Source organism: Uloborus diversus, chromosome 4, assembly GCF_026930045.1.
Source record: "Uloborus diversus isolate 005 chromosome 4, Udiv.v.3.1, whole genome shotgun sequence".
NCBI classification, from domain to species: Eukaryota; Metazoa; Arthropoda; class Arachnida; order Araneae; family Uloboridae; genus Uloborus; species Uloborus diversus.
In genome coordinates, this window is record NC_072734.1 from 177,429,360 (window position 1) to 177,453,404 (window position 24,045).

At 32.7% G+C, this 24,045-nt stretch overlaps 1 protein-coding gene across 1 annotated transcript in view; it reads left to right on the forward strand.

Moving 5' to 3' along the window:
• The window catches only part of LOC129221016 (uncharacterized), a 48,296-nt gene extending 42,254 nt beyond the window's left edge, over positions 1-6,042 (forward strand). The window contains exon 4 of the mRNA XM_054855451.1: positions 6,007-6,042. Coding sequence (XP_054711426.1) covers positions 6,007-6,042 — 36 coding nt within the window. The remainder of the gene's footprint in view (positions 1-6,006) is intronic.
• Positions 6,043-24,045: the final 18,003 nt, after the last annotated feature.

Consider the following 24,045-nt stretch of genomic DNA (forward strand, 5'->3'; position numbering starts at 1 on the left):
GGAAATGTAGGCCGATATTTGAGTGAAAATTTTTCGCGGATACAAAGCTTTCATCACTATGTAAAAGGAAGCAAGAAAGAAAATAAAAAATTAATTTGAATTTTGACATCTTGAATTCAAATTATGTTTTTCGCAATCACGAGTGTGTGTATGTAGGCGTATGTGTTTGTGTCTGTGTGCAGGCATAAGTGTGTGGGTAGTTGTGTGTATGAATGTTTGTGTGTGGGGTGGTATGTGTATGTGTGTGTAGGCATATGTGTTTGTGTATGTGTGTGTAGGCATATGTGTTTGTGTCTGTGTGCAGGCATGAATGTGTGGGTAGTTGCGTGCATGTGTGTGTATGTGTTTGTGTGCGTATATGTTTGTGTGCATGTGTGTGTATGTGTGTGTATGTGTTTGTGTGCGTATGTGTTTGTGTGTGTATGTGTTTGTGTGTGTATGTGTTTGTGTGTGTATGTGTTTGTGTGTGTATGTGTTTGTGTGTGTATGTGTTTGTGTATGTGTGTAGGTGTATATGTGTTTGTGTATGTGTGTGCGTGTGCGTGTGAGGTTGTGTAGGTATGCGCGTGTGTGTAGGATATGGATGCAACCTGGAGGCGGTTTTCGCTATAGGAGCAGCATCGTGAGGATCCGGCCGACGGTGATGCTGCAGAGGGTGCTGGCAGGAAAATAAAATGATAGCACATCAAAACAGTCAAGTGAGAACAATAAGCAATCGTGATTGCTCAACAAAAATGAAGCCTTACACCGAATGCTACTTAAACAAGAAAAGATCTTTTGTAAAAATGAAGAGGGCGGAGCGTGAAATATTTTTTCTGCCAAAAATGCTTTTAAATGGATTTAGCTAGTTTTCCTACAAACGATTCAATAATTGCCATTGCGGCGTAGCAAATAAATACTTTAAGTTTTTTTCCAATAACTTTCAGTTTTTAGTTCTACACTGCAAAAAACAATTGTTGTTTTTATAGTAATATACTGTTTTTTCTTGCAGTTTAATACTGCTCTGCTAAATGACAGAGAAAGACTAAAACTGTTTTAGATTGCGCAAAACGATGCGCAAAAGTTGTTTCTTTTCATACGGAAAGAGAAACTAATGAATTCAAGGTATCGACAGCCATGTTTGACAATATTTCGGTTGTGCTGAGGTAGAACTACTCAGCTGTAATCCAAGTTAAAGGTAAGTGCTAGTTATATTATTCATTTCCTTTTCCTCAAAATGTAGTTTTCTTTATCATCGAGAATGTATGTAAAATAACAATGTTTATTTTGAAATCGTAATTCGTATCCAAATATTCGTTGATGTTGACTTTGCAATTTATTTTAGTTGCTAAGTTGCAGCGATTGCTTTATAGCAAAAATCCGAGTCGTTGTTGTGATTCTGAACATTTTACTGTGCGTATGATAGTTTTTAAACAGTTTCTGAAACTCAAATTTGATTTAAAAAGAAATCAATTCCTTTCTTGATCGTATTTAAAGTTATTAGAACATTAGACTTTGTTTACGATTATATTTTGTGTTATATAGGATGTTAGTACTTAAAATTTAAATCCTTATGTTTTCTAATAAATTTTCAGCGGATCGCGATTGACTTCGATCTTCCGTTTTTTTTTTTTTCATTCTTATGTTCAGTTTTAAATTCTTTAACAGTTTGCGTTTAACCATTTTATTTATAAACTTTACGTTACAGCGTCAGAAAATTTTATATCCTGTTCATAATTCGATGAATAAAATGTAAATAAATAAAACAACAGCGTGACCGAGAGACATGCAAACAGTATCAAGTTTACTGTTATTTTTTGTTGAAGAATTTGTCACTCTGGAAAAACAATACTCTGATGTCTGAACGACTCAAAATTCTCTGTAATCTGGAGCCAGCTTTCATAATTATCGATCAAAACTAAAATAATGATAATTAAAAAAATCATCAATGAAGTACTCAAAAAAAAAAAAAAACCTAATAAAAAAATAAGCATCTTAATATACAAACACGATACTCTTGTGTTTTAAAAGTTTTATATTTGCGTCAGCAGGAAATTAAAGTCTTACTTAAGTAAAAATGCACTAGTAGCATTGACTTATGAACATAAAAATAATTTTAGAAACTATATTCAAAGGCACTCGACGGGAGGTCGTGGGAAGTCCCTATGACCTCCCCAAAAATGCCATATTGGGAAAATTTTGTCTGGCGATTCGGCAAATTTGGGACATAATTGTAATGTTGCAATTTTTGAATGCTCGAATGTCCAAATTTCATTAGATATTGTACTTAATTGCGCGTACTTAATGTGCATGCACCAGCATTTTATTAATCGGCAAATATGTAAGTTCCATTCGACAAATTGAGATTATACGCCTTCCCAACATAATTTTAAAACAAGTTCAGGCCGTGCCTGACTATATTTTAAAATTTTCAGCTTTTCATTTCTTATCTGGCAGTGTTAAGTTCTCGTAAAAATTACAGCTTTTTAATTTAAAATAGAATATTTACATTATTATGCATTGTTTGTCATATTTTATTCGCCTTGAAGGACATGCTCATTTAGAAAAGTAGATGCTCGAGAACTACAGTAGAATTTGAAATTCTTGTAACCTTGAACTCGTCCGTTTCCTTACATTTTAACTTTTAGAACCCTTTGAGTCTTAAAGTTTTCATCAACGTGTTTATGATGAAGACAAAAACTATATTACAAATACTGAAAAGTGTGATTCTGTACTTCACTGTCTTTCACTGCATACAAAAAGTAAAAATGTGTCAGATTGTTATCCGTGTAAAATTGAAAAATCGGAGAAATTCGTTTAAACCTGTAACGGAGATTCAAGCCAAAGCCGGGTAAGATGTTTTGCATTTAAAAGTGAAGGGTTTCTTAGCAGTTGAGTTCTTTAAGGGGGGGGGGGAGGGGATTTTTTCCACAATAATGGACGATTTTTCAAGAAAGTTTTTGGTTTATTTCTTAAAGAAGAAAAGTGAGGTTTTTGAATACTTTGTCAGGTTTCAAAAGAGAACAGAGAGATTTGCGGGAAAGAAATTAAAAGGGATCCGATAACGGAGAGGAATTTCTGAACTCCCGGTTTGAAATTTACCTTAACGACCAAAGCATAAGAATTGAAAAAACCAACAAACCCTCCAGTTAACAAAGTAGCGTCATAGAACTCTATAACTCAACATGAATGAATGGAATTAGGAGACTTTTAAATAAATCGGGTTTGCCTCAGCAGTTTTGAGCCGAAAAAGCAGCTATGTGCTTCCACTACTTACGGACTAGAGCGGTTTTAAAAGGAAAAACCAAAACCTTTTTTGAGCTATTTGGGGGAAGAAAGCCATTTATCAAACACTCCCTGCTTTTTGGCTATATTTCGTATATTGGGCTTCCAAAACAGAAAATAGACAAATTGGATATGAAAGCTAAACAGGGAGCAGTGGTAGGATATGTGTTTCATACAAAAGGTTATAGAATTCGGGATCCTGAAAATTGCGAAGTGACAGAAACGCTGAAAATAAATTCTGGGCGAAAAAAAAAAAAATCCCAGGAACGGGAAACAGAGGGACACAGTTTTATTTCATTACTGAGTAAATCTGAAGTAGAAGAAGACTATCCTGAAAATCATAAAATAGCATGTTGAGAATTAAATGAGTTAAAGAAATACCAAGGCAAAGTAGAGAATGCATGGATATGTGTTATTCTATTGACACGACGGTTCTAAAGTCCGAATCGCGAAGCTGAGGTTTATTATTCTGAAAATAACATTGAATATGACCCAAAATATTTTGATTTGACTTGTGATGATAATTCAAGAAAAGTATCAAATTCTGATGAAGATAAGGGGGATAATTCAATTAAGCTAGAAGCTAACATTTCCGAAGTTGTAATTCCTTCGAATTTGAAACCAAGTTTGAAAACGCCAGAAAGTGAAGATTGGCAAAACGCAATGGCTCAAGAAATTCAGGTGATCTGAGAAAGAAACGTTTACGAATTGTTTCCACTGCCAGAAAATTTTAGAAAGAAAAAAGGGTATAGATGGGTGTTTTTGATTTAAAAACAGATGAGTAGAATGAAATAATGCGCTTTAAGGCCAGGCTGGTAATTTTAGGTAACCATCAGGTATGGGGCAAGTGTTTTTACCAGTAATTTGCTTTCCTTTGATTGAGGCTTTCTTTTCAATTTTTGTGTATAAGCTACATTGGGTACATTTCCAAGTAGATAATTGCAATGCGTATCTATATGCGAATTTTAAAGAAGAGATCTATGAGACAACCTAAATCCCTGAATTCTAAATTTTGTCTGTAAATGGAATAAATCATTGTTATTCTGATACTGATTACGCCTCGAATCACGACGACCGGATTTCAATGGCGGGGGGGGGGGGGAAGCTTGTAGTGTTTTTGGACAGGGTACGAATCATATGGTGTACATTCAAACAAAAATACGTAGCGCTGTCAACGATGGGGCAGAGTATGTTTCAATTAGCGAACAATCTAATTAAGTTATGTGGATCAAAAGTATTTTAAATGAATTGGCCACGAAAAGAGTTCAGAATTTTAGATTGATTAATAAAGAGTATTGTGTGGCTCTGAAAAATTAAGTTTCGACTCAGACAATGTTTACCTCTGTTTCGGTAAATAGGGAGGGGTAGTTGGCGATGAATTGAGAAACTTTCTTAGTAGTTTTTCAAAAATATTCCAACTAAAATCTAAGCCAATAACACGTTTATTTTTCACCCAACTCCCCTGAAACAGGTAAACATAGTTAAGGTCACAGCTCAACTAACCAGAGCTGCACAATACTCTGTACTGTAACAATCTAGTTGCAATCGATTTTTATAATACTGCAATAGAAAATTACAGAACTAAGCAGATTGATGTTGGGTACCATTTCCTAAGGAACTGGATTGATAAAAATGAATTTGGAATAAAATTTGTTGAAACTAAAAATAGTTTAGCTGATTTTTTTTTACAAAACCTTTCTCTAGGGAATATTTACGTAAAGCTTGAATAGAAATGACTTTAGAATTGCAATGACGTATTTGTTTAGATTGTTTTTTTAAAAATGTGTCAATTATTCCATTATGTTTAAATTATAATTTTTTCACACAAACAGATGGCCTCTAATATATTTTTTACTTTTTGTTCATGTCTTAAAGTATTTCCTTTTTTCCGTGTGCTGGGGTTCCAAGAAGGGCAGAATTTGTTAGCAAATATTTTGTTCCAGTCCCTCTAGAGCACGGAGGGAAAAGAAAAATTGTAGTTGATTTCATTTTGAATTTATGCCCGGTGATATGGTTGTGGTTAGGTATTTCGGAAAAATTTAAACTATAAATTTCATTCTAGTCGTCTGAATTTACTTCATTTAAATTTATTTACTAATGCAATATCATTTCTTTGAGTTTAGTGATATGCAATTGTAGAGAACTACGTAACTTGTGACAATAATTGAATGGAATAATGGGTAGTCTTATTTTATCAAGATGGCAGTTCGCGGTTGTGTTCCGCTTGGAATTTCAAAGAAGCCTCTAGTCTGAACGATGTTGCGATAATTCACTTAGTGACATGAATGCCGGCAACGGAAGTTTATAAGTGTCTCTTTTCATTTATATTTTTGTGTTTTTGGATGTAATTTGTAATCACAAATACTTACGTGTTTTAGAGCGTTCTTAGCCACTGAAGCCTATCCTACGATCTGCGTGCCATATTGGGCCCCTGAAGCTGATTTTTGTGGCCCGTTGTCAGGTTTTATGTTACAATCAAGAACTATGTCTTGGAACAAGATAAACTAAATTTTATTTTGTTTTGATTGAAATGTGTTTGGCCATACAATTTATTCGAGTCTGATTTTTTCAAATTTGTAATTCAATGTTAGTTTTTACGGGTAGTTGAATATTATCACTTCAAGAATCACCAGAATACAGAAATTTCTGTTGCTAGAGCTAAATTAGAAGTACATTTCTTTCATTTAAAAAAAAAAAAAAAATTGCTGTTAATTTTGAAACACTGATTCTTTGTTTTTACAGGTTATTAAAATCGAAGAAACCAAAATAGAATGCTGAGTACTTTTTTTTTAAAATTAACAAAACACACATACATAACAGTAAGCAAAATAAAATAAAGTTAAAACATACAAATTATAAAACATAAATTACAAACGTCATAACGAAATATTAAGAAAATCTTAATTATAGTTCAACATGAGTTAGTAATAAATTCAACACTGAAGAGCGCCAAAGACACTGTCCGCTGTGTTATTTAATCGGTTTAGTATGGAGTACAAACACAGATATGTATTAAACAATATAATATTTACAAATTAATTTTACACAAGTAATAAATATTTCACACAGAACAATAATTCGACTGTTTGACTCCAGAAAAAAAAAACAAACACAATAACTCGCATTGAAACATTTTATATTATAAAAAATACAATACAAAATCCATCCCGGTTGGCAAGTCAGTATATTTTATCAGCTAAAAGTTAATTATTGATAGAATCTCGTTATTTTGTATATATTCATCGACCACTTGTTTATATTTTTTGAAGTTCTTCTCATTCCTAACATCTTCCGTTAGTTCATTAAACAGCCGTGGTGCCAAGAAAAATAATTGCTTTTTAATATTCGTGTTATTTGGTTTTATAACTTTCTATTGTTACCTGAAATTCGAGTATTATATTGTTTTTCATTAATTTCAAACCAGTTATTGTTATATAAAAAATACAATATTCTCTGACTAGACGTTAAATCCCGGTTATCACAAATTTGCCATTTCAACTGCGCTTGCGCGTGGACTTAACTTTTTGGGCTTTTTGTTTTAAGATTTCGTGTTGCTTGTTTATAATTAGGCTGAGCTAGAGTCTCAACAAATTAATGAACGACATTAGAATGTTTTCACAGCGATTTCGTGATATATTATATGAAACTACGGATATAAATAACTGATAATCTTTATAATGTAAAGAGAAAATGACACTTCAATATTTATTGGTTTGGAAATATTTATTAATTAAACGTAAAACACGTTGTGTACTTCAAAAATAATTGGAATATCAGTACAGATATCCTGTTTTTGCGGATATTTTGCGTTAGGCGTAAACAGCTTAGTATTATACATTTTTATTTAGGTTGAGGGTTCGGCTTTGTATTAGAAGTGATGCTGCAATTCTAGTACGCTCTTGTGAGGTTAAAAATTTGGCCCTGAAAAGGGCCTTTATTTGATGGAAAAATCAGACACCGAATCCATTAATAATTAAGACGCGAAACTCAATCTTTACCGAGGCCTAAAATCTAAATCAGAGAAAGCTTTGTGATTTCTTTTTTTTTCTGTTGCCATTTCATATTTATTAGCAAATTTAAAATGTTTCTAATTAATTTTAGCAAGATTTTTGAAATCAGCAAAGTCTGCGCGCAAGCGCAGTTGAAATGGCAAATTTGTGATAACCGGGATTTAACGTCGAGTTATTCTCTGTGCATATATTTCTCTTATATTATAGATTTTCTTTGACTCTTGTAAAATAGTATCGTTTTTATTAAATTCTTGTTTGGATCCATAAATTATTTTCAAAATGTTTGCATAAGTTCTATTCAAATTGGTAAGATTTGTTTCATAATCACCTCCCCATGCACAAATACCATACGTAATTATTACTTTATTATTTATTGTACGTATTTTTGTAAAAATTAAAAGAACACAAATTAAAGCCAACGTCATAATGAGAGCAACAATAAAGAATAAAGTTTGAAGTACGATGTATTACAGCGTATGAAACTTTCTTCGCATATTCAGACTTGTGTGACACTTATCAAACAAAGTCATATATTATTTTTATTGTAATGTAAGTAAAAAGCAGTTATTTTGCAAATGTGAGCATGTTTAAATATACAATTAAAAGTGGAGCGGTCTTCTGGCAAGCATTTCCAAGAAGGGTAGAATTGTTTACAATAAGGACGGTAGGCCAAATGTGGACTTAGAATTTTTACTTTCTTCTATATCTAATATATAGAAGAAAGTATTGGATTCGTGCAAATTTTCGAATTTCGAATTTTGACGGATTCGAACGTTTCGAGGTGTGCTGAGTCCATTTCGACTATTTTTGGAAAATGTCTGTCTGTCTGTGTGTGTGTGTGTGTGTATGTATGTATGTGTGTGTGTATGTTTGTGTGTATGTGTGTGTGTGTGTCCGTCCGTGTGTGCGTCACGTCTTTGTGTGACCAGTTTTTTGTGGCCGCTCTACAGCAAAAACTACCGCATGAAATCGAACGAAATTTGGTACACATATGTGCCCCTATGTGAACTTGTGCCTGTTGGTTTCCTCCAAGGGGTGGAGCAATGGGACGTTTTTTTGAGTTACGCGTGCTTGCTATTCCTCAGGAAGTAACTGGCAGAATCAAACAAAATTTCGTCCATACGTTGCCATTAACAGGAACAGGTGCTGATTCAATTTTGGTGTCAATAACTCAAACGGGGGTTGAGCTATAGAACGTTTTTTGTCGTCAATTGTGACTGCTGTATCTCAAGAAATAATGAACGGAATCAAAGAAAAATTTATCGACAAGTAGCCCCTAGAGGGTATAAGTGCTGACTCTATTTTGGTGTCAATAGCTGAAAAGGGGGTGGCGCAATCGAACGTTCTTTTTTTTTTTGATTGTGAGTTCCGTATCTCAAGAAGTAATGCTACCTTCTGGATGAAATTTGGAATAAATGTCAATCCATATGTAAACAGGCGTTGGTTCAATTTCGGCGCCAATTGCTCCATGGGGGGCTTTTTTAGTGTGAATAAAAATAGCTTTATAAATGCAACAATAAGAAAGATAAATTGTAATAGACTGTCGTCTGCGTATTTCGCGTGATTTTAATTGTTGGAAAATAACCAGAAAATCGCGATGATTTAAAATTTTTAACTGTTGCCATCTTGCGTTTGTTAACAAATAAAATATTTGTAATTAATTCAAGCAAGGCTTTTAAAATAACTTTTAATTTTCGTTCTTTGCTTTGCTTTTGTAATAATTCAGACATTGGGATGGTCGTCAAGTTTTTGCATGTGTAATTTAGTTTTTGTTGGGAATATTACTTCCTCCTCAACCATGGGGAGGGATCAGAAAAAAAAAGAAAAATATAGAAGAAAGTTTCGTGATGGCCACAACATACTAGTTAAATGATTAGAATGGCACTACCAGATTTAATCTATTTTTTGACATGTTTTGACGATTGATTCTTTTGTTAAGAACTTTCAACTTTTCTGACCTATTTTCATTTTTTACTGAATTAACTAAGCCATCTTGATTTTGGGAATATAGAATTGTTTCTTCCAGATTTCAAGTAAATTCTGAAAAACTTAACGTAAATTGTCTAAATCCTCTCAAAAGAAGTGCCACTTAAGAAAAAAAAAAGTCGCTGATGGTTTTAATGGGGATATCGATAGCTGTTCAAAACGGGGGAGAGGGCGTCCCCATTTTGAAAGACATAGAATATAAATGAAACATCTGATATTTTCTTAAATATTAGACATATATACGATAGAATGTTCTTATGGTATTATTTTATTTTAACTCAAATGACTCTTTTATGTAATTCCTTAGTGCTTAAGAAAAAAGCTCCAAAAAATTAAATTTTAACAATATAATAACACATTTGTGGAATAAAATATATGAAAAAAATATTTAAAAAATTATAAGTAAAATATTCATATTAAGTACAGACAGAGCTCTAAATAATTACTTTACGTCGCACTTTGTTTTATATTCAGATTTCTGATGATGGGGAGCTGTGAAAGAAAAAGTATCAGTTGAATATAGTTCGAGTTGTTTAACAAGTGTTGGAAAGAAATATGGGTTACCAAAAAAAAAAAAAAAAAAAGAAGAAGAAAAACAATCTATATACGGTTTTCAGTGCTACTATAGCAACTCGGGGGAGGAAGGGGGACTAAAAGAGGCTAGATAGAGTATTCATTGTTTTAAATGAATACCCCAATATTTCCCAATTGGTTGCCCTAAATATCGACCTTGTTCCATTTAATAAAAAAATATTTCGCTAACTCATCCTTATTATTGTTTTGAAGTAAACATATAGCAATACGATAATCTGAAGCCTATTCTAAGAAGAAACAAGATTCAAGTTTAATCATCTTTAAAACATTTTAATTTTTTTCTTAGGCCAAGATGTTATCTTTCCCATTTTGGACAACTTTCTGCTGCTTTTTTTTTTTTTTTTGCAATTCTTGACTTATAGAAGGAGTTATTCTCCCGATCACTTCAGTTATCCGATCGAAAGCAATAAACATTTTACTAAAAAAATGAACACAAGCGAATTAAACATTGCGCTCTACGCTTGCTATCAACCATATCTTTGCCAACACACGTGAGTAAAGATATATTACACTCTTGTGAATGGCGTCAGTGAATGGCATTTCATCATTTGTAATGTCATCGGCAGAAGTGTTAACGAAGAAAGAGCACCGATTAAAATAATTTTTTAAAAATATAAAACTTAGTCAAATTATTTTAAAAATGATCAGATCCTATGTTTTTAAGCATGTTCTTTCAGAAAAAAATACTTTTAAAATTTTAGAAACTATCCCATTTCCAAGATCAAACAAAGCACTGGCTGGTTGTTTCTCCGCGACGATATCATTAAAGCAAAAAAACTTGATTTACAGAAAGCGACCAGGTCCGTGCAGCTATTGTTTGTTATGAGCGCTATAGTTGGGGAAAACCTGACCTGGCAGCGTCGTAATGTTGTAATTAGAATCGGCGCAGCCTTCACAATGCTCAACATGATAGCGTTCGAGTTACATAACTTTGTTTATATTGTTATGTTTTTTCTTTTTTAAAAATTCTACGATACACGGAATGCAGTGCTGGTAAAAAAAATTGCATCACCCTCGCATTTTCACTACAATGGGATTATGTGAGAAGTTTGGTCGACTGATTAACGATGAATATATGTAAAATTCTGCAAAACTTATGAAATAGACATCTAACAGCAGGAATCCGATAATTGTTTATGTAGATCGGGGCTGTTTTCGGGCCAAGGCAAACTGCTGACCCCATGCTCATTTTTCCATTTCTGAACCTGCGTGTGAGTTTAAAGAAAAAAATTACTTAACCCCATGTCAATTTAAGTCTAATGGCAGGATAAAGGTTTTTAAATTGTTACTTACCAGTTTTGCCCTATGGCATGGAGCAGAATCATCCTGGAAAATGACGTTTGGAACTGAAGTAAAGTGATCCTGGAAGCAATTTCTCCTCCAATATGCCAATATACACCTGAGCGTTTACTGTTCCTTGCACAAAGTGAAGCCCACCAACTCCTTGATCAGAAATACATCCCCATATCATCTGGGATACGGGATGCTTGACTGTGTGTTGAATGCAGTCTGGATGATATTCCTCTTCTTTGCGGCACGGGTGATGCAATTTTTTTTTTACCACCACTGTAAGGAAAACTACTCAAGTTAATGCCATGTTGCATGGTATAAAAATTGTAATAAAGAAGCGTGCCTGTCTACCTTTTCCTTTAATAACTTCTTTGTCTCCTTTAATTGGGTTGTTTCCAAAATTTTAGAAGTATTTTTTTTTTCTGAAAGACCATGCTTGAAAACATAGGTTTTAGCGATTTATTAATTAATTTGTCATAGTTTAGTATTTTTTAAAATAACTTTAATCGGTGTGCAGATTTAATTTTAGTTTTTACACTTCAGTTCATTACATCACAAGTGATGAAATGCCATTCACTGATGCCATCAGCGCTGAGCGCAATATTTTGCATTATATTATAGCGCAATAAAACTAATGAATTTTATGTTTTGCTTCAGAAAAGCCTTCATTCAAAATTCTTATAATTGCTATTAATATTATTGTTTAATTTCAACCTTTTTTTCAAACAATGCGTAAACAATTAGCAAGGCAGTGGAGTAGCGCGCCAAAGTACATCACTTCTGACGTCATAAAGACCATGCCTTATTTCCAAAATCGGATATTAAATAAAAAAAAATAATAAAACAAAAAATCATTAGGGAAACGAAAAGTTTTTTTTTCGGCTCCATGTTATTTTTCATTTGCTTATTCTATTAATTTCAGTGACTAAAAGTTGTACTTTTGACTGAAGGAAACAATCTCATTCTGGTGTCAGTATGGAATTTGTACAAAATGATTTTCCGTTCGTTTGATCCTCGCTGGGACAAAATTTTATTGCTGCCAATTTTCGTTCATTTTCAAATAGTTTGGCAAACATCAAGATAAAAGAAGAAAACTAAATCACTTAGAGCTCCTGATAAACCCTCTCCTCAAAAAATCATTTGATTCGGGTGTTGTGTAAAGACAGACATTTTATCGAAGAAGCTTCTGGCATAGAATACAAATGTTGTTTAAAATTACCTTTCAAAGCTATCATTTAAAGATACAAAAATTTTAATGATGTTCGTTTGGTGTTGAAATTTTCATTCAGAATTTCATAACTGTTTGAAAAACAACAACTGAACCGTGAAAATTAAATTTTGAAATTTATCTGAAGAAACAAAATTTTAAGAAAATTAGAATTCACTGTACTATGTGTTATATGATGTCTATTAACAGGTCCTTTCTCAAAACTCTTTTCCAGAAAAAACGTGACACAAGTTTGAGCGATTTGCTCAAATTTGATATATCGTGTAACGAAAAAAAATAAGTATTGTGTCCTCGAACAATATCATAAAACAAACAAAAACTGATTCTGAGGGCGAAACGCAAGACATTTGTGTGATAGATTGCTGTATTTTAACCCAATTGCGAATAGATTCCCTTATAAATTCTCAATTTGTGTTACTACTGTGTCCCAGAAAGCGCATGTGAACAGTGCAGTGTTGCCAGATTGGGGGAATTTTCCCTATTTTGGGGAAATCTGGTGCTCTCTGGGGAAATTTCGGGGAAATGGGTTTTGAGGGGAATTTTTGGGGGAAAATTTTTTTTCTTGGGGAAAACCTGAGGGAAAAAAACCCTTAAGGAAAAAAGAATTCTTTTCGTATTTAGGTTCGCGTCAAGAAGTAGTAGTTGCATTGTATCAAACAGCGTTGGTTTAGCTTTGCTGAACTTTATGGAATTCGCATTATGTGGAATATTATGCTACGGAACTCGCATTAATGTTCTGCGTGAGTAACTAGTTGATACGTGAAACGGGTAAAAATAAGTGTGATGAAGAATGTTTTTGGATAAATATATACAAAAATCATAGTTTACATACAGAAGCAGAGTAGTAAATGCAAGTAGAAAAAAACATTTGGTTATTTCTTATCTTTCGGTCAGGCGCTTGTATTTACGACTAGTGGCACCCGCATGGCTTTGCCCGTAGTAGAAAATTAAAAGGTCTTTTGGTTCCCCTGTATATTTATAAATAATGCATGATGAATTTCTCGCCAATTGGCTTGCCCACGTTACGGTTCCACGTTATGATAGCGTGGTAATTTACTCGTCCATCTTATGATAATTTTTCTCGGGAAAATGTTCTTAAAATTGGAATAGAAAAAGAACAAAATCGGATTTTCGAAAAATCGCTTAAAGGTGCACACCCTCATGCTACAAATTAATTTTGTGCCAAATTTCATGAAAATCGGCCGAATGGGGTCTAGGCGCTATGCGCGTGACAGAGATCCTGACAGACAGAGAGACTTTCAGCTTTATTATTAGTACAGATAAATAAAGATAAAGATAAAGAAGACAAAAAAAAAAAAAAAGCGAAAATGGGAAGAAAAAAAAAAGTTGGGGAATTTTATAAGAAAATTTGGCTATTTGGGGAAAAAAAAAATTCAGGAGTAGAGGAAGTCGATTCATTTTCTGAAAATATTAGTGAAAAAATTTTTGAATATGGGGAATTTTGGTAGAAAACATCGCTTTTTGGGGAAAAATTGGAAGGGAATTGGGGAAATTTGGATTTGACCATCTGGCAACACTGGAACAGTGTATACATGTATATTAATAAAAGATTAATAAACTGGCAAAAAGGAAGAAGAATAAAAATCCTACTTAACTGGAGTATTTTTTATTTATTATTCAATGAATATTAAATATTAGCATTGTTTTACCGCAATAAAAGTTCCAGATCAAAATACGAGTAATAATAACTATAACAAATAGAATTTAAAAGAAGCAGAGAGAGAAAGAGATTATCATCATTTGAATTTAGTAATGTCTCCAAGTTCAAGCCAAACTGGAAACTCGCATATTTATGTAAAAATTAAAATTTTACCAAAACTTAAATTTAAAAAATCCTACTTAACTGGAGTGTTTTTTAGTTATTTTTCAATCAATATTAAATACTAGCATTGTTTTACCGCAGTAAAAATTCTAGATCGAAATAACATTAACAAATCGAATTTACAGAAACATATATATAGAGAGAGATTACTTCTAAACGAGCTTGCTGTTAAAAAATAGGAATGTAACAATTCATCATTTGAATTTAGTAATGTCTCGAAGTTCAAGTCCAACTGGAAACTTGAAGATTTATGTAAAAATTTAAATCTTACTGAAAACTTAAATAAAAAATCGTACTTAACTTGAGCGTTTTTTGTTATTATTCAACGAATATTAAATATTACCATTGTTTTACCGCAATAAAAATTCCAGGTCAAAATAATAATAATAGCGACAAATAAAATTTATAAAAACAGAGAGAGAGAGAGAGAGATGTTAGCTTAAAACGAGTTTGTTGTTAGAAAATCGAAAAAGTGTGAAACAACTAATGATTTGAATTTAGTAATGCCTCAAAGATGAAGCACGAACTGAAAAAGATCTAACTTTTGTAAAAGTTTAAATTTTACCAAAAACTTCAATAAAAAGAGAGCAATATCGAATTTCGAAAAAATGGTGAAGAGTTTGACACCTGAGGCATACAAAGAATATCTGTGCTGAATTTGGTCTTAAGATCTTTGATCTTAAGTCTGTGAGAGAGTGTAGACTACTAACATTACGCTTTATTAGTAGTGGGGATTTATGATTGAAAATCATTTTTTTTTGCTATACCTCCTAGTTGTAAAAAGATTCCTGCTTCCTTATCTTTCGCATTTTCTTCTTTTACCAAAACATCAATTCGAACGAAATTGCAAAATTCTACTTAATTGCGTTTCATTTTGCTTTGATAAACTTTTAATCTATTTTCACCACATTTTTAGTACAGAATAAAATATTACGAGCACACACTTGTTAAAAATTTACCTATTGATTTGTTTGATTTATTGTACAGACAATGGAAAAACATGCAGTTATTCTTTCTCAGAAAGCATATTTTTGAACTCCTTTAAAAAAAATTTAAAATTTTTATAACAAATAAGAAAATATTAAAGCAAATATGTTTTCTTTATTAACATGACGAAAAAATATGAAGAACATCACAATATCTAGTCAGAACTCTCATTTAAAACCTTAAGTAGAATATTAGCAAATGCTTTCAAACGTTTTATTTAAAACGATCAAGTTTAAAATTCGAAAATTTTTGTTTTTTCCTTTTCTCGTTTCAAACATTCGCTAAACTCAGCAACATTTTTGCGACGAAAAAACCCCAACGGTTTAGGAATCGAAAAACGAAGTAAAACTCCGCGTTTACCTGATGCTTAATTTTACGTTTAATAAACGACATGGCACTGGTACAGACAGCAGTATTGTTTGTAATCTCGTTCCTGGGGTTGTTTTCTAAATACTTTCGTACACGCAACTAGCCAATCAAAAATACTCAAAGTAGAGGTTGCGTGACAAACCCACATCTTGCACACGCCAAGTTTCGGCAAATGTTAGAAAAACTGAAAACTTTCAGGAAGAAGCAAAATAGTTCGGCAGAGTTTGTGGCGATAAAAAATCTGTTCTTGAGGAACTGGCGTTTTGGAATTTCTTTAAAGATCGGGAATACAAATATTTCAATATTTTAATTTTTTTCGCTGGGTTTACTATTTATTAAATGCACGGTTGAGAAAAATTACATCCAACAGATATGTTTCTTCTGTTCATTTCTGTTGATATATTTGCATTTATGCACACCATATATTATTTCAAAACGGTTTAGTGGTATTATTCCCTGAAGTTTTGTAAGTGTACATGCATGCTATAATGCAATTCCATCTAGTTTGAAATTGTCGAATCAATGACAACTTAATTGTTTTATCTTTACGCACATAGTGCCTAGACCGTTCGGCCGATTTTCTTGAAATTTGGCACAAAATGTGTTCGTAGCATAGGGTGAGCACCTCGGAGCGATTTTTCGAAAATTCGATGTGGTTCTTTTTCTATTACAATTTTAAGAACAAAAATATTATAAGATGGACGAGTAGTTTACGAATGTATCATAACATGGAACCCGTAACACGTGCTCAATCCAATTGGTGAGATACGAAATTATCATAACGTTGAACCGTAAAATGGGTACAAGCCTCTTGGCGAGAAAATTCACCATACATTTGTAAATGTACAAGCGAACCAAAAGACCTTTTAATTTTTCTACTACGGGCAAAGCCGTGTGGGTACCACTAGTATTGGAATAAAATGTTAATTCTTCCTTTTAGATATCTAGTGAATTATGTGCAGTGGGCCATTCCACGCCAAATCAACGAACCTCTGAAATTGACAAATCGTCGATCTCTGCAAAATTTACAGGTTTGAGTCTAACCACCACATAATTGATCGAAAAAAGATTTTTTTTTTGGATTTTTTCAACTTTTATTTTTTGTGTGAGACCTCCCAAAGTACTCGAAAAGTGGCACTAGGTGTCATTTTAATAAAGCTCTTTTAATAGACTTTCACATGATTTGCCACTTGGCAAGGTTACGTGACGTTAATATTTGAAGGTCAGAAATAAAAGCACGTGTCTGCTAAAAAGTTGCAACGCAACTTAATATTTTATTTATATGTTCCAGCATTTGCATTGAAAGTCGCCAATCTGTAATATGCCTTGCATGTACTAAGTAATTTGATATTGTTTCAAATCGTTTTCACCATTTATCTCATTGGACTGCCAAGCTTGTTTAGACAGGACGATTATTTTGCTATATTAATAACAGCATTTAAAAAAAATACCAAGCACTTTTCATAATGCACTCAAAAGGACAAAATAACTTTTCTGGGTCAGAAAGAACAATTTAAGAATTCCTGCAGTTTTCGAAAATTCCAAGAAAATGACACCACAAACGAAGAAAAGTGCGGCTCAATCATTTCAAGCCAAACTTTCCCAATAAGAAAAATATGCATGTATCAACACTCAAAGTTATGATTGAAAAAGCTAGATAATCATAAGAAATTCTCTTTATGACTTGAGCCGCACTTTTCTTCGATTGTGGTGTCATTTTCTTGGAATTTTCGAAAACTACGGGAATTCTTAAATTGTCCATTCTGACCCAGAAAAGTTATTTTGTCCTTTTCAGTGCACTATGAAAAGTGCTTGATAATTTAAAAAAAAAATCTGTTATTTTATTCTTTTTAGTGTAAATGTATTTCAGAAATAGAATAATTTTACCTTACAAAACTTCACCTTATTTTTTCATACAAATGCTCGCTACTAAAAGGGAAAACACCTATATACGTGTGTAAAACTTTAAGCAGTTGGCACAACTGTTGCAAGGCAATAAAATTTGTAGCAATGGGTTTTATATTTAAACATTTAATAGGAAAATTACATGAAATTTGCTGTTTTCCATCCTGACTGAAATATTAATTTTATTTTAGAATTTTAATTTTTCAGCGCTATAAGTTGTACCTTAAGATTATTCAAATTATTTAGTGAAATCCCGAAGTCTCTAAGTGGTCTAGTTGCAGAGATATAAGTAAAACCAGGCCTCAGATTTCTCCGTGACAATCAGGCCAAGTACAATAAAAGTGCTTAAAAAGTCACTGTTGGCGACAATTATTCAATACAATACATTGTATTGAATGAAGCATTCAAATTAATGAATATCCTTCAAATAATTTAGCTTAGAATCATATTTAAAATAAATATTCCAATATTTCTAATCGTTACATATATTTCAAATAAGCATCACCGTTGGTAGTTTCTTACGGGCTTTCCAATGATATCAAACAACGTCGAGACGATACAGTATTTTCTTCGTATAGAAAAGCAAGTTTCAAGTTTTAAGTTTGAAAATTGAAATTTGAACATTTTGGAACACTTTAAGCTCATTTTTATGAATTGTCTTCCGCTTCTGAACTAGGTTAAAAATTTCAAGTTCCTAGACCATCAGGAAATCAGTTAAAAATCAATTACAAGATTACACCCGGTCAGACCTACACCAAAACAAGTTAATAAAAACAGAGATCATGAAAAGGTAGGGAATGTCATGCAAACGGTGTGCAGTTCTTTGCGATTACACTGGAAATCTCCAACCTGGTAACGAAATCAGAAACAAATTGTCTAGGAATATTTGCCTCACTGAAGCTCCATTGTTAATACAGTTCCGTTTTTGGAAGCGTCTTGGAAATAGCTTCCATAATAGCAAAGGGGATCAACATAATCTTTTAAGCTGCTGTCCTGATACGTCTGCTAAGCCTTGATAAGTTCTTGTCTTGTGACACTTATTTATTATTTCTTATACATATCAGCCAACCTTTCCACGGAAGAAATAATCCAGGGTGAGTTAATTAAAAGTTTTGTACATGAAATCCATATAATTATTGGGTTCGGAAAATTGACATAAATGTTAACTTACACATCTGTGTATTATAATACCATTATTATTACTAATAATAGTTTGTTTTAGTAATTAGGAGTAGTAGTATCATCATCATCATTTCAATTAGAGGTGCGACATCGATGGCAAAACATCGGTGTTAGAAATTAAAACATGGATGGTATTGATACATCGATCAAAAAACATCGATGTTTCCAAAGATCGGTGCTTTAAAACATCAATCTTCAACGAATAACATACATTTTTGAATATACTACACTCATTTAAGCAATACAAAAGAATACGTACTCGACAAATATATATTGAAAATACGGAACCTCAAATCATGAATATAACTTAATAAGAATAATTTCGCAACATCTTCGTGTTATCTTAATATATAAAAATCTTCTGTGCGGACGTTTGTCACCATAAGACTTTTAAACGGCTGGATCGATTTCGATCAAATTTTTTGTGTTTAATTAAGTTATGGCAAGCATGGTTTCGAAGCGCGATAGATCGAATCGGTAACGTTTTAGTTAATTAATTTAAACATTGGATGGATATATCTCCCAAATGATTAATATTTATTTTAACCTATTGTTGAGCGAGAATTGAAATAAATATTTAACCCGTTGCCAAAGGACAATAAGAAAGCCAGCTCTGCTTTTTGTAATGAAATTTCCTACTATGATACGTCAATTGAGAATAGATAAAACGTAGAATAAGAGAGTGAAGTCTTTATTTCTTAAAAGCAACGATTTTAATTCCCGTGATATACTATTTTACAGTTGAGTACTGGAAGAAATCGGGTTTCTTTCACTTACCAAATGATCAGAAAGTACCGTACTTAGCAACATTTGTTTCTCGGCTCAGATCCATCCGAGTTTTGGCACCAATGGCAAGAATACTTTAAGGATTATCAAACTATTTAGTACAATATTAGAGGAAAGACGGCGGAATTTAAAGCCGACACAAATTTTATTTTCGTTCAGATAAATTACAATAGGGTAGTTCTGTACACAAAAGATTAGTGCATTAGAAGATTTTTATCTTTGGCGGAAAAAACAAATTAGGCAATATATGAAGATCATTCAAGTACGCAAGGAAAGATAGTAAGTGAGGCAACTGCTCAGCGAGAGAGCGGGATTTAAAAGTTTTCGCTCATAAGATCGGACTGCTAATCGGTGGGAGTTCGCTTCGCTCACTGATCGGCTGGATTACAGTAACGTGGTGGCTTGGCGACTTTTGCCATAAACAACAGAATTATGGAATTATTTTTTTGCATCTTAAAGCTACTGTTAATATAATTTATTCTATGTTTTTGTTTATTTCGCGAAATATTTTAAATTACAAAGAATTGTTTTTGGTTTTTAAAGAGTGCTTAGGCATTTTAGTTGAATAATGTTTATTTTGCATCGGGAGAGGGGGGGGGGGGCGGGTGATTGGTTTTCGCTTATTCAGGGAACTGTTTTTACCTTTATCATTTTTTTAAAAATGATATCCTTTCGTTTGTTTTATTTTTTTTCATATGGTGGACGTTGCAGCGTGATTTGCAGTTTGTTCTAGATGGGTAGTTAGTTTTTTACACTTAATATCTAAGGACGCTTTTTATCCTTTGAGTATGGCTGAAGAAACAAACCATCAAGTACGGGAGAAAAAATAGTTAATAAAACAACTGCTCAGTGAGCATTATATAAATCCAGTTGTAAAAAGTATACGCATTCTGACAACAAGCAGCTTGAAACATTTTCCTTTTACTGATTTTTGTCAACAAAAAGGTTCAAACACTTGATAGTTTGTTGAAATTTTTCAACTTTTCAATTTACAAAGTTTGAACAGAGCAACGTCTGTCGGGTCCTCTAGTAGTAAGATAAAAATTGATAATAAGACAAGCACCAATTAATACAAACTAGTTATAGTAATAAGGAAATATTTTCAAACTGAATGAAACTAAAAGTAAATTTACATCAAAAAAGATCCTAAGAAAAAATATATCATAGCACTTACCGTCAGTTGAATGATGAGAAAAAGTAGTGCTAATTATTTTAAAAATACAAAATTAATTCTAAGATTTATTTTTAAGAGCAAAAAATATGTGTTGTACTGCTACTTAATAATTAAACGCAAATTGTTAGTAATAAAACGACGACTTGTTGGGAGAAAATGAAAAGTAACCCCGAATATTGGTGTTGACAGTTTGTAGAAAAAGAAGTTTGTTTACTTTGTCCCCCAGAAGCGCATTTCTCTTTTCGCAGACTATCCCACCAGTCAGAGAAACATCTCTTTCCGATGGAACAAAAAACTTTAAGCAACTTTTACCAACTTTAAAGCAACTCCCCCCCCCTTTTTACTAGCTCTGAATTTTTAAAGTTATAACTTTCACCGTAGTAACGTATAGGATTTTCCTTTAGTTTAAGAACTGGAGCCTTGAAATAGACTGCAAGTTCTGGCACCAGACTACCAGTGGTTCTTCCAATAGCTTTGACCTCTTCCTCACTCTCTAGTTAATCGTCTACTATTTTGTAGTGATCTTCCCAAAAATCATCCTCTACACAGAAAAGTTGCTCTTATAAAATGGGTGCAAAAAAAAAAAAAAAAAAAAAATGAATTTTTTTGGCAACACCATAAGTTAACTTAATTACCTAGCGAGAAAATTGGAACAAATTTTATGATAATTTTCAATTAAAATGCAAAGACATCAATATCGGAAAAACATCGAAATCAAAACATCGATGGTTCGAAAACATCGAAAGTAAAACATCAATATTAAAAACATCGATGTTTTAACAAAAACATCGATGTTTCCAAAACATCGACATTGATGTCGCATCCCTAATTCCAATTATATGATGATGATAATAATAATAACAACAACAATAATAATAACAACAACAGCAATAACAATAATATTTATTATTGCCAATTAGGTTGTTCTTGACTGAATTTTGTACAGAGAAAGTTAAGAGAGAATGGGGAGGAATGGTGAAAAAATATTTTTAGCTTGTCCAGCAGATGTAACGTCTTTTTGTTGTTGTTGCAATTACGTACTAATAATAACGGAAATGATAATTGTGGTGATGCCAATGCTGATAACAACAATAATACTACATTACTACTATCAGTTATTATTATTATTATTTTATTCTTGAATAAAATTGTACATAAAACATTCATGGTAGAACGGGAGTATTTATGTGCCAAAATAAAATGGAAAATTTATGTCTAACTTGCCCAGCAAATATATTATCTTTAAGACTTGCTGCAACATGAAGTTTTTAAAATCAAGTTTCCCTTAGCGAAAAACTAATCATGAACACTGAAAAACTTCATTAGGAAACAATAGCAACCGTGAACACGAGCCAAGTTTTATTAGGAAACAATAGCAATTGTGAATAAGAACCAAGTTTCATTAGGAAACAATAGCAACCATGAAAATGAAAAAAGTTTCATTAGAAAACAATAACAACCGCGAGCACGAATCAAATTTCATTAGGAAACTATAGTAATACAAGGAAAAGAAAATTTTTTGGGAATGAATGTTTATTTATTATTGCTTTTTAACTAGTAAACTTGTGAAATTTTGGAAATTGTTTTAACAATTACTAGCACGAATAAAGTCTCACTGAAAACAAACACCATCAGGGTGCTCTATCCATTTTTATTGATTCTAAAGAAGCGAATAAGTGAAATGTATGAAAAGTGTATTGAACTTCATACTTAATTGAAGGTAATATAATTTGATGTAAATACGAAAATAAACAGTTCTTTAAGATATAGCCTGCAGCTCAATAAAAACCGTTTAGACATGCAAAATTTCATTAAATACCCGTTTCTCTAAAATAGCAAACTCAAAAATTCTCTAAAAAAACCCCTCCAAATCTTGAATATTGACCTGCCATATATTTTATCAATGATTTAAACGTCATTAAGAGAATACACATGCGTCAAAAATATTTATTAATATTCATAAGTAATTCCTGATCTATGAGTCCCTTGCATTAATTAATGTAAATTCTAAGTTATTATACTATCTAAGCCTCCTAGTGATTAAAAACTATTTTTGACACTTGTGATTGCTAACTATTTTCTTACGTAATGCTTTGTTTCGCATTTTCTCACAAGATGGCGATACATACATTTAAGAAAAAGGTCCAATTCAAAATCGGCGTAGGAAAAATGATCAGCTCATATTGAAAGTGGGGCAAATCCGTTTTTGTGGGAAAAAAAGATAATGGTAGTTATAGATAAAACTTAACACAATCATTTTACTTGTAATTAGAGATATAGCCAAGACATCTTTCAAAGGGTGGAGAAAATCCTTTTCCTTTTTTACTGTTATTTCCTTTTTTACTGTTTTTATTGTATGCGCGAAAAAAGTTTCACTCAAAATCCGGCCTTAATTTCCATTTTGCTCATCCCCGAATTGATGTTGAGTTTTTTTTTTAACCCGACCACACGCGGATAAGTGCCGAAGAACGTATAAAAACCCGAAGTATTCAGTTTGACATTCCCCGAGTTAATTACAACGACTTTTCTCGTGACGTCCGTATGTACGTATGTATGTATGTGCGTATGTGTGTATGTATGTCGCATAACTCAAGAACGGTATGTCCTAGAAAGTTGATATTTGGTACGTAGACTCGTAGTGGAGTCTAGTTGTGCACTTCTCTTTTTGGTTGCATTCGGGAGTTTCTAAAGAGGTCTTTCGCCCCTTTTTTGGGGAGGGTAGAAGCATTGTTAATTTCGATGTAAACTCAAGTGGTGTTATAATTTGGCGGACACTTGGCGATATATCGCCAGTCTTTTGGTCGCCAAGTTTTGTCACCAACTTGGCGCCCAATTTGGCGCCTAGACCATTTGGCCGATCTTCTTGAAATTTGGCACAAAATGAGTTCGTAGCATAGGGTTCGTAGCACCTCGAAGCGATGTTTTGAAAATTCGATTTTTTCTTTTTCTATTCCAATTTTTTAAGAATATTTTAACGAGAAAATTATCATAACATTAGCGAGTAAATTACCATATCGTGGACGAGCAAATTACCATAACGTAGACGTGAAATTTTCCATAACATGGGCGAGCAAATTACCATAAAATGGGCGAGCAAATTACCATAAAATGAGCGAGCAAATTACCATAACAGGGGCAAGCATATTACCATAACATGGGCGAGCAAATTAACACAGCAAATTGGCGAAAAATTCAACATCCATTATTTGTAAATATACAGGCAAACCTTTTAATTTTCTACTATGGGCAACGCCGTGCGGTACCGCCAGTCATTAATAAAACTTATTTTTGAAATACCTTACCTTCAATCTTTCCTTTTTTCCTCAGTGGCAAGACAGCACTGGGTGGGCCCTGGCCTTCTAAAGAATTTTCTTCCAGGCATCTTTTTTTACTTCCTTTTACAAAACAGGAAGTATTGTATTCGCAA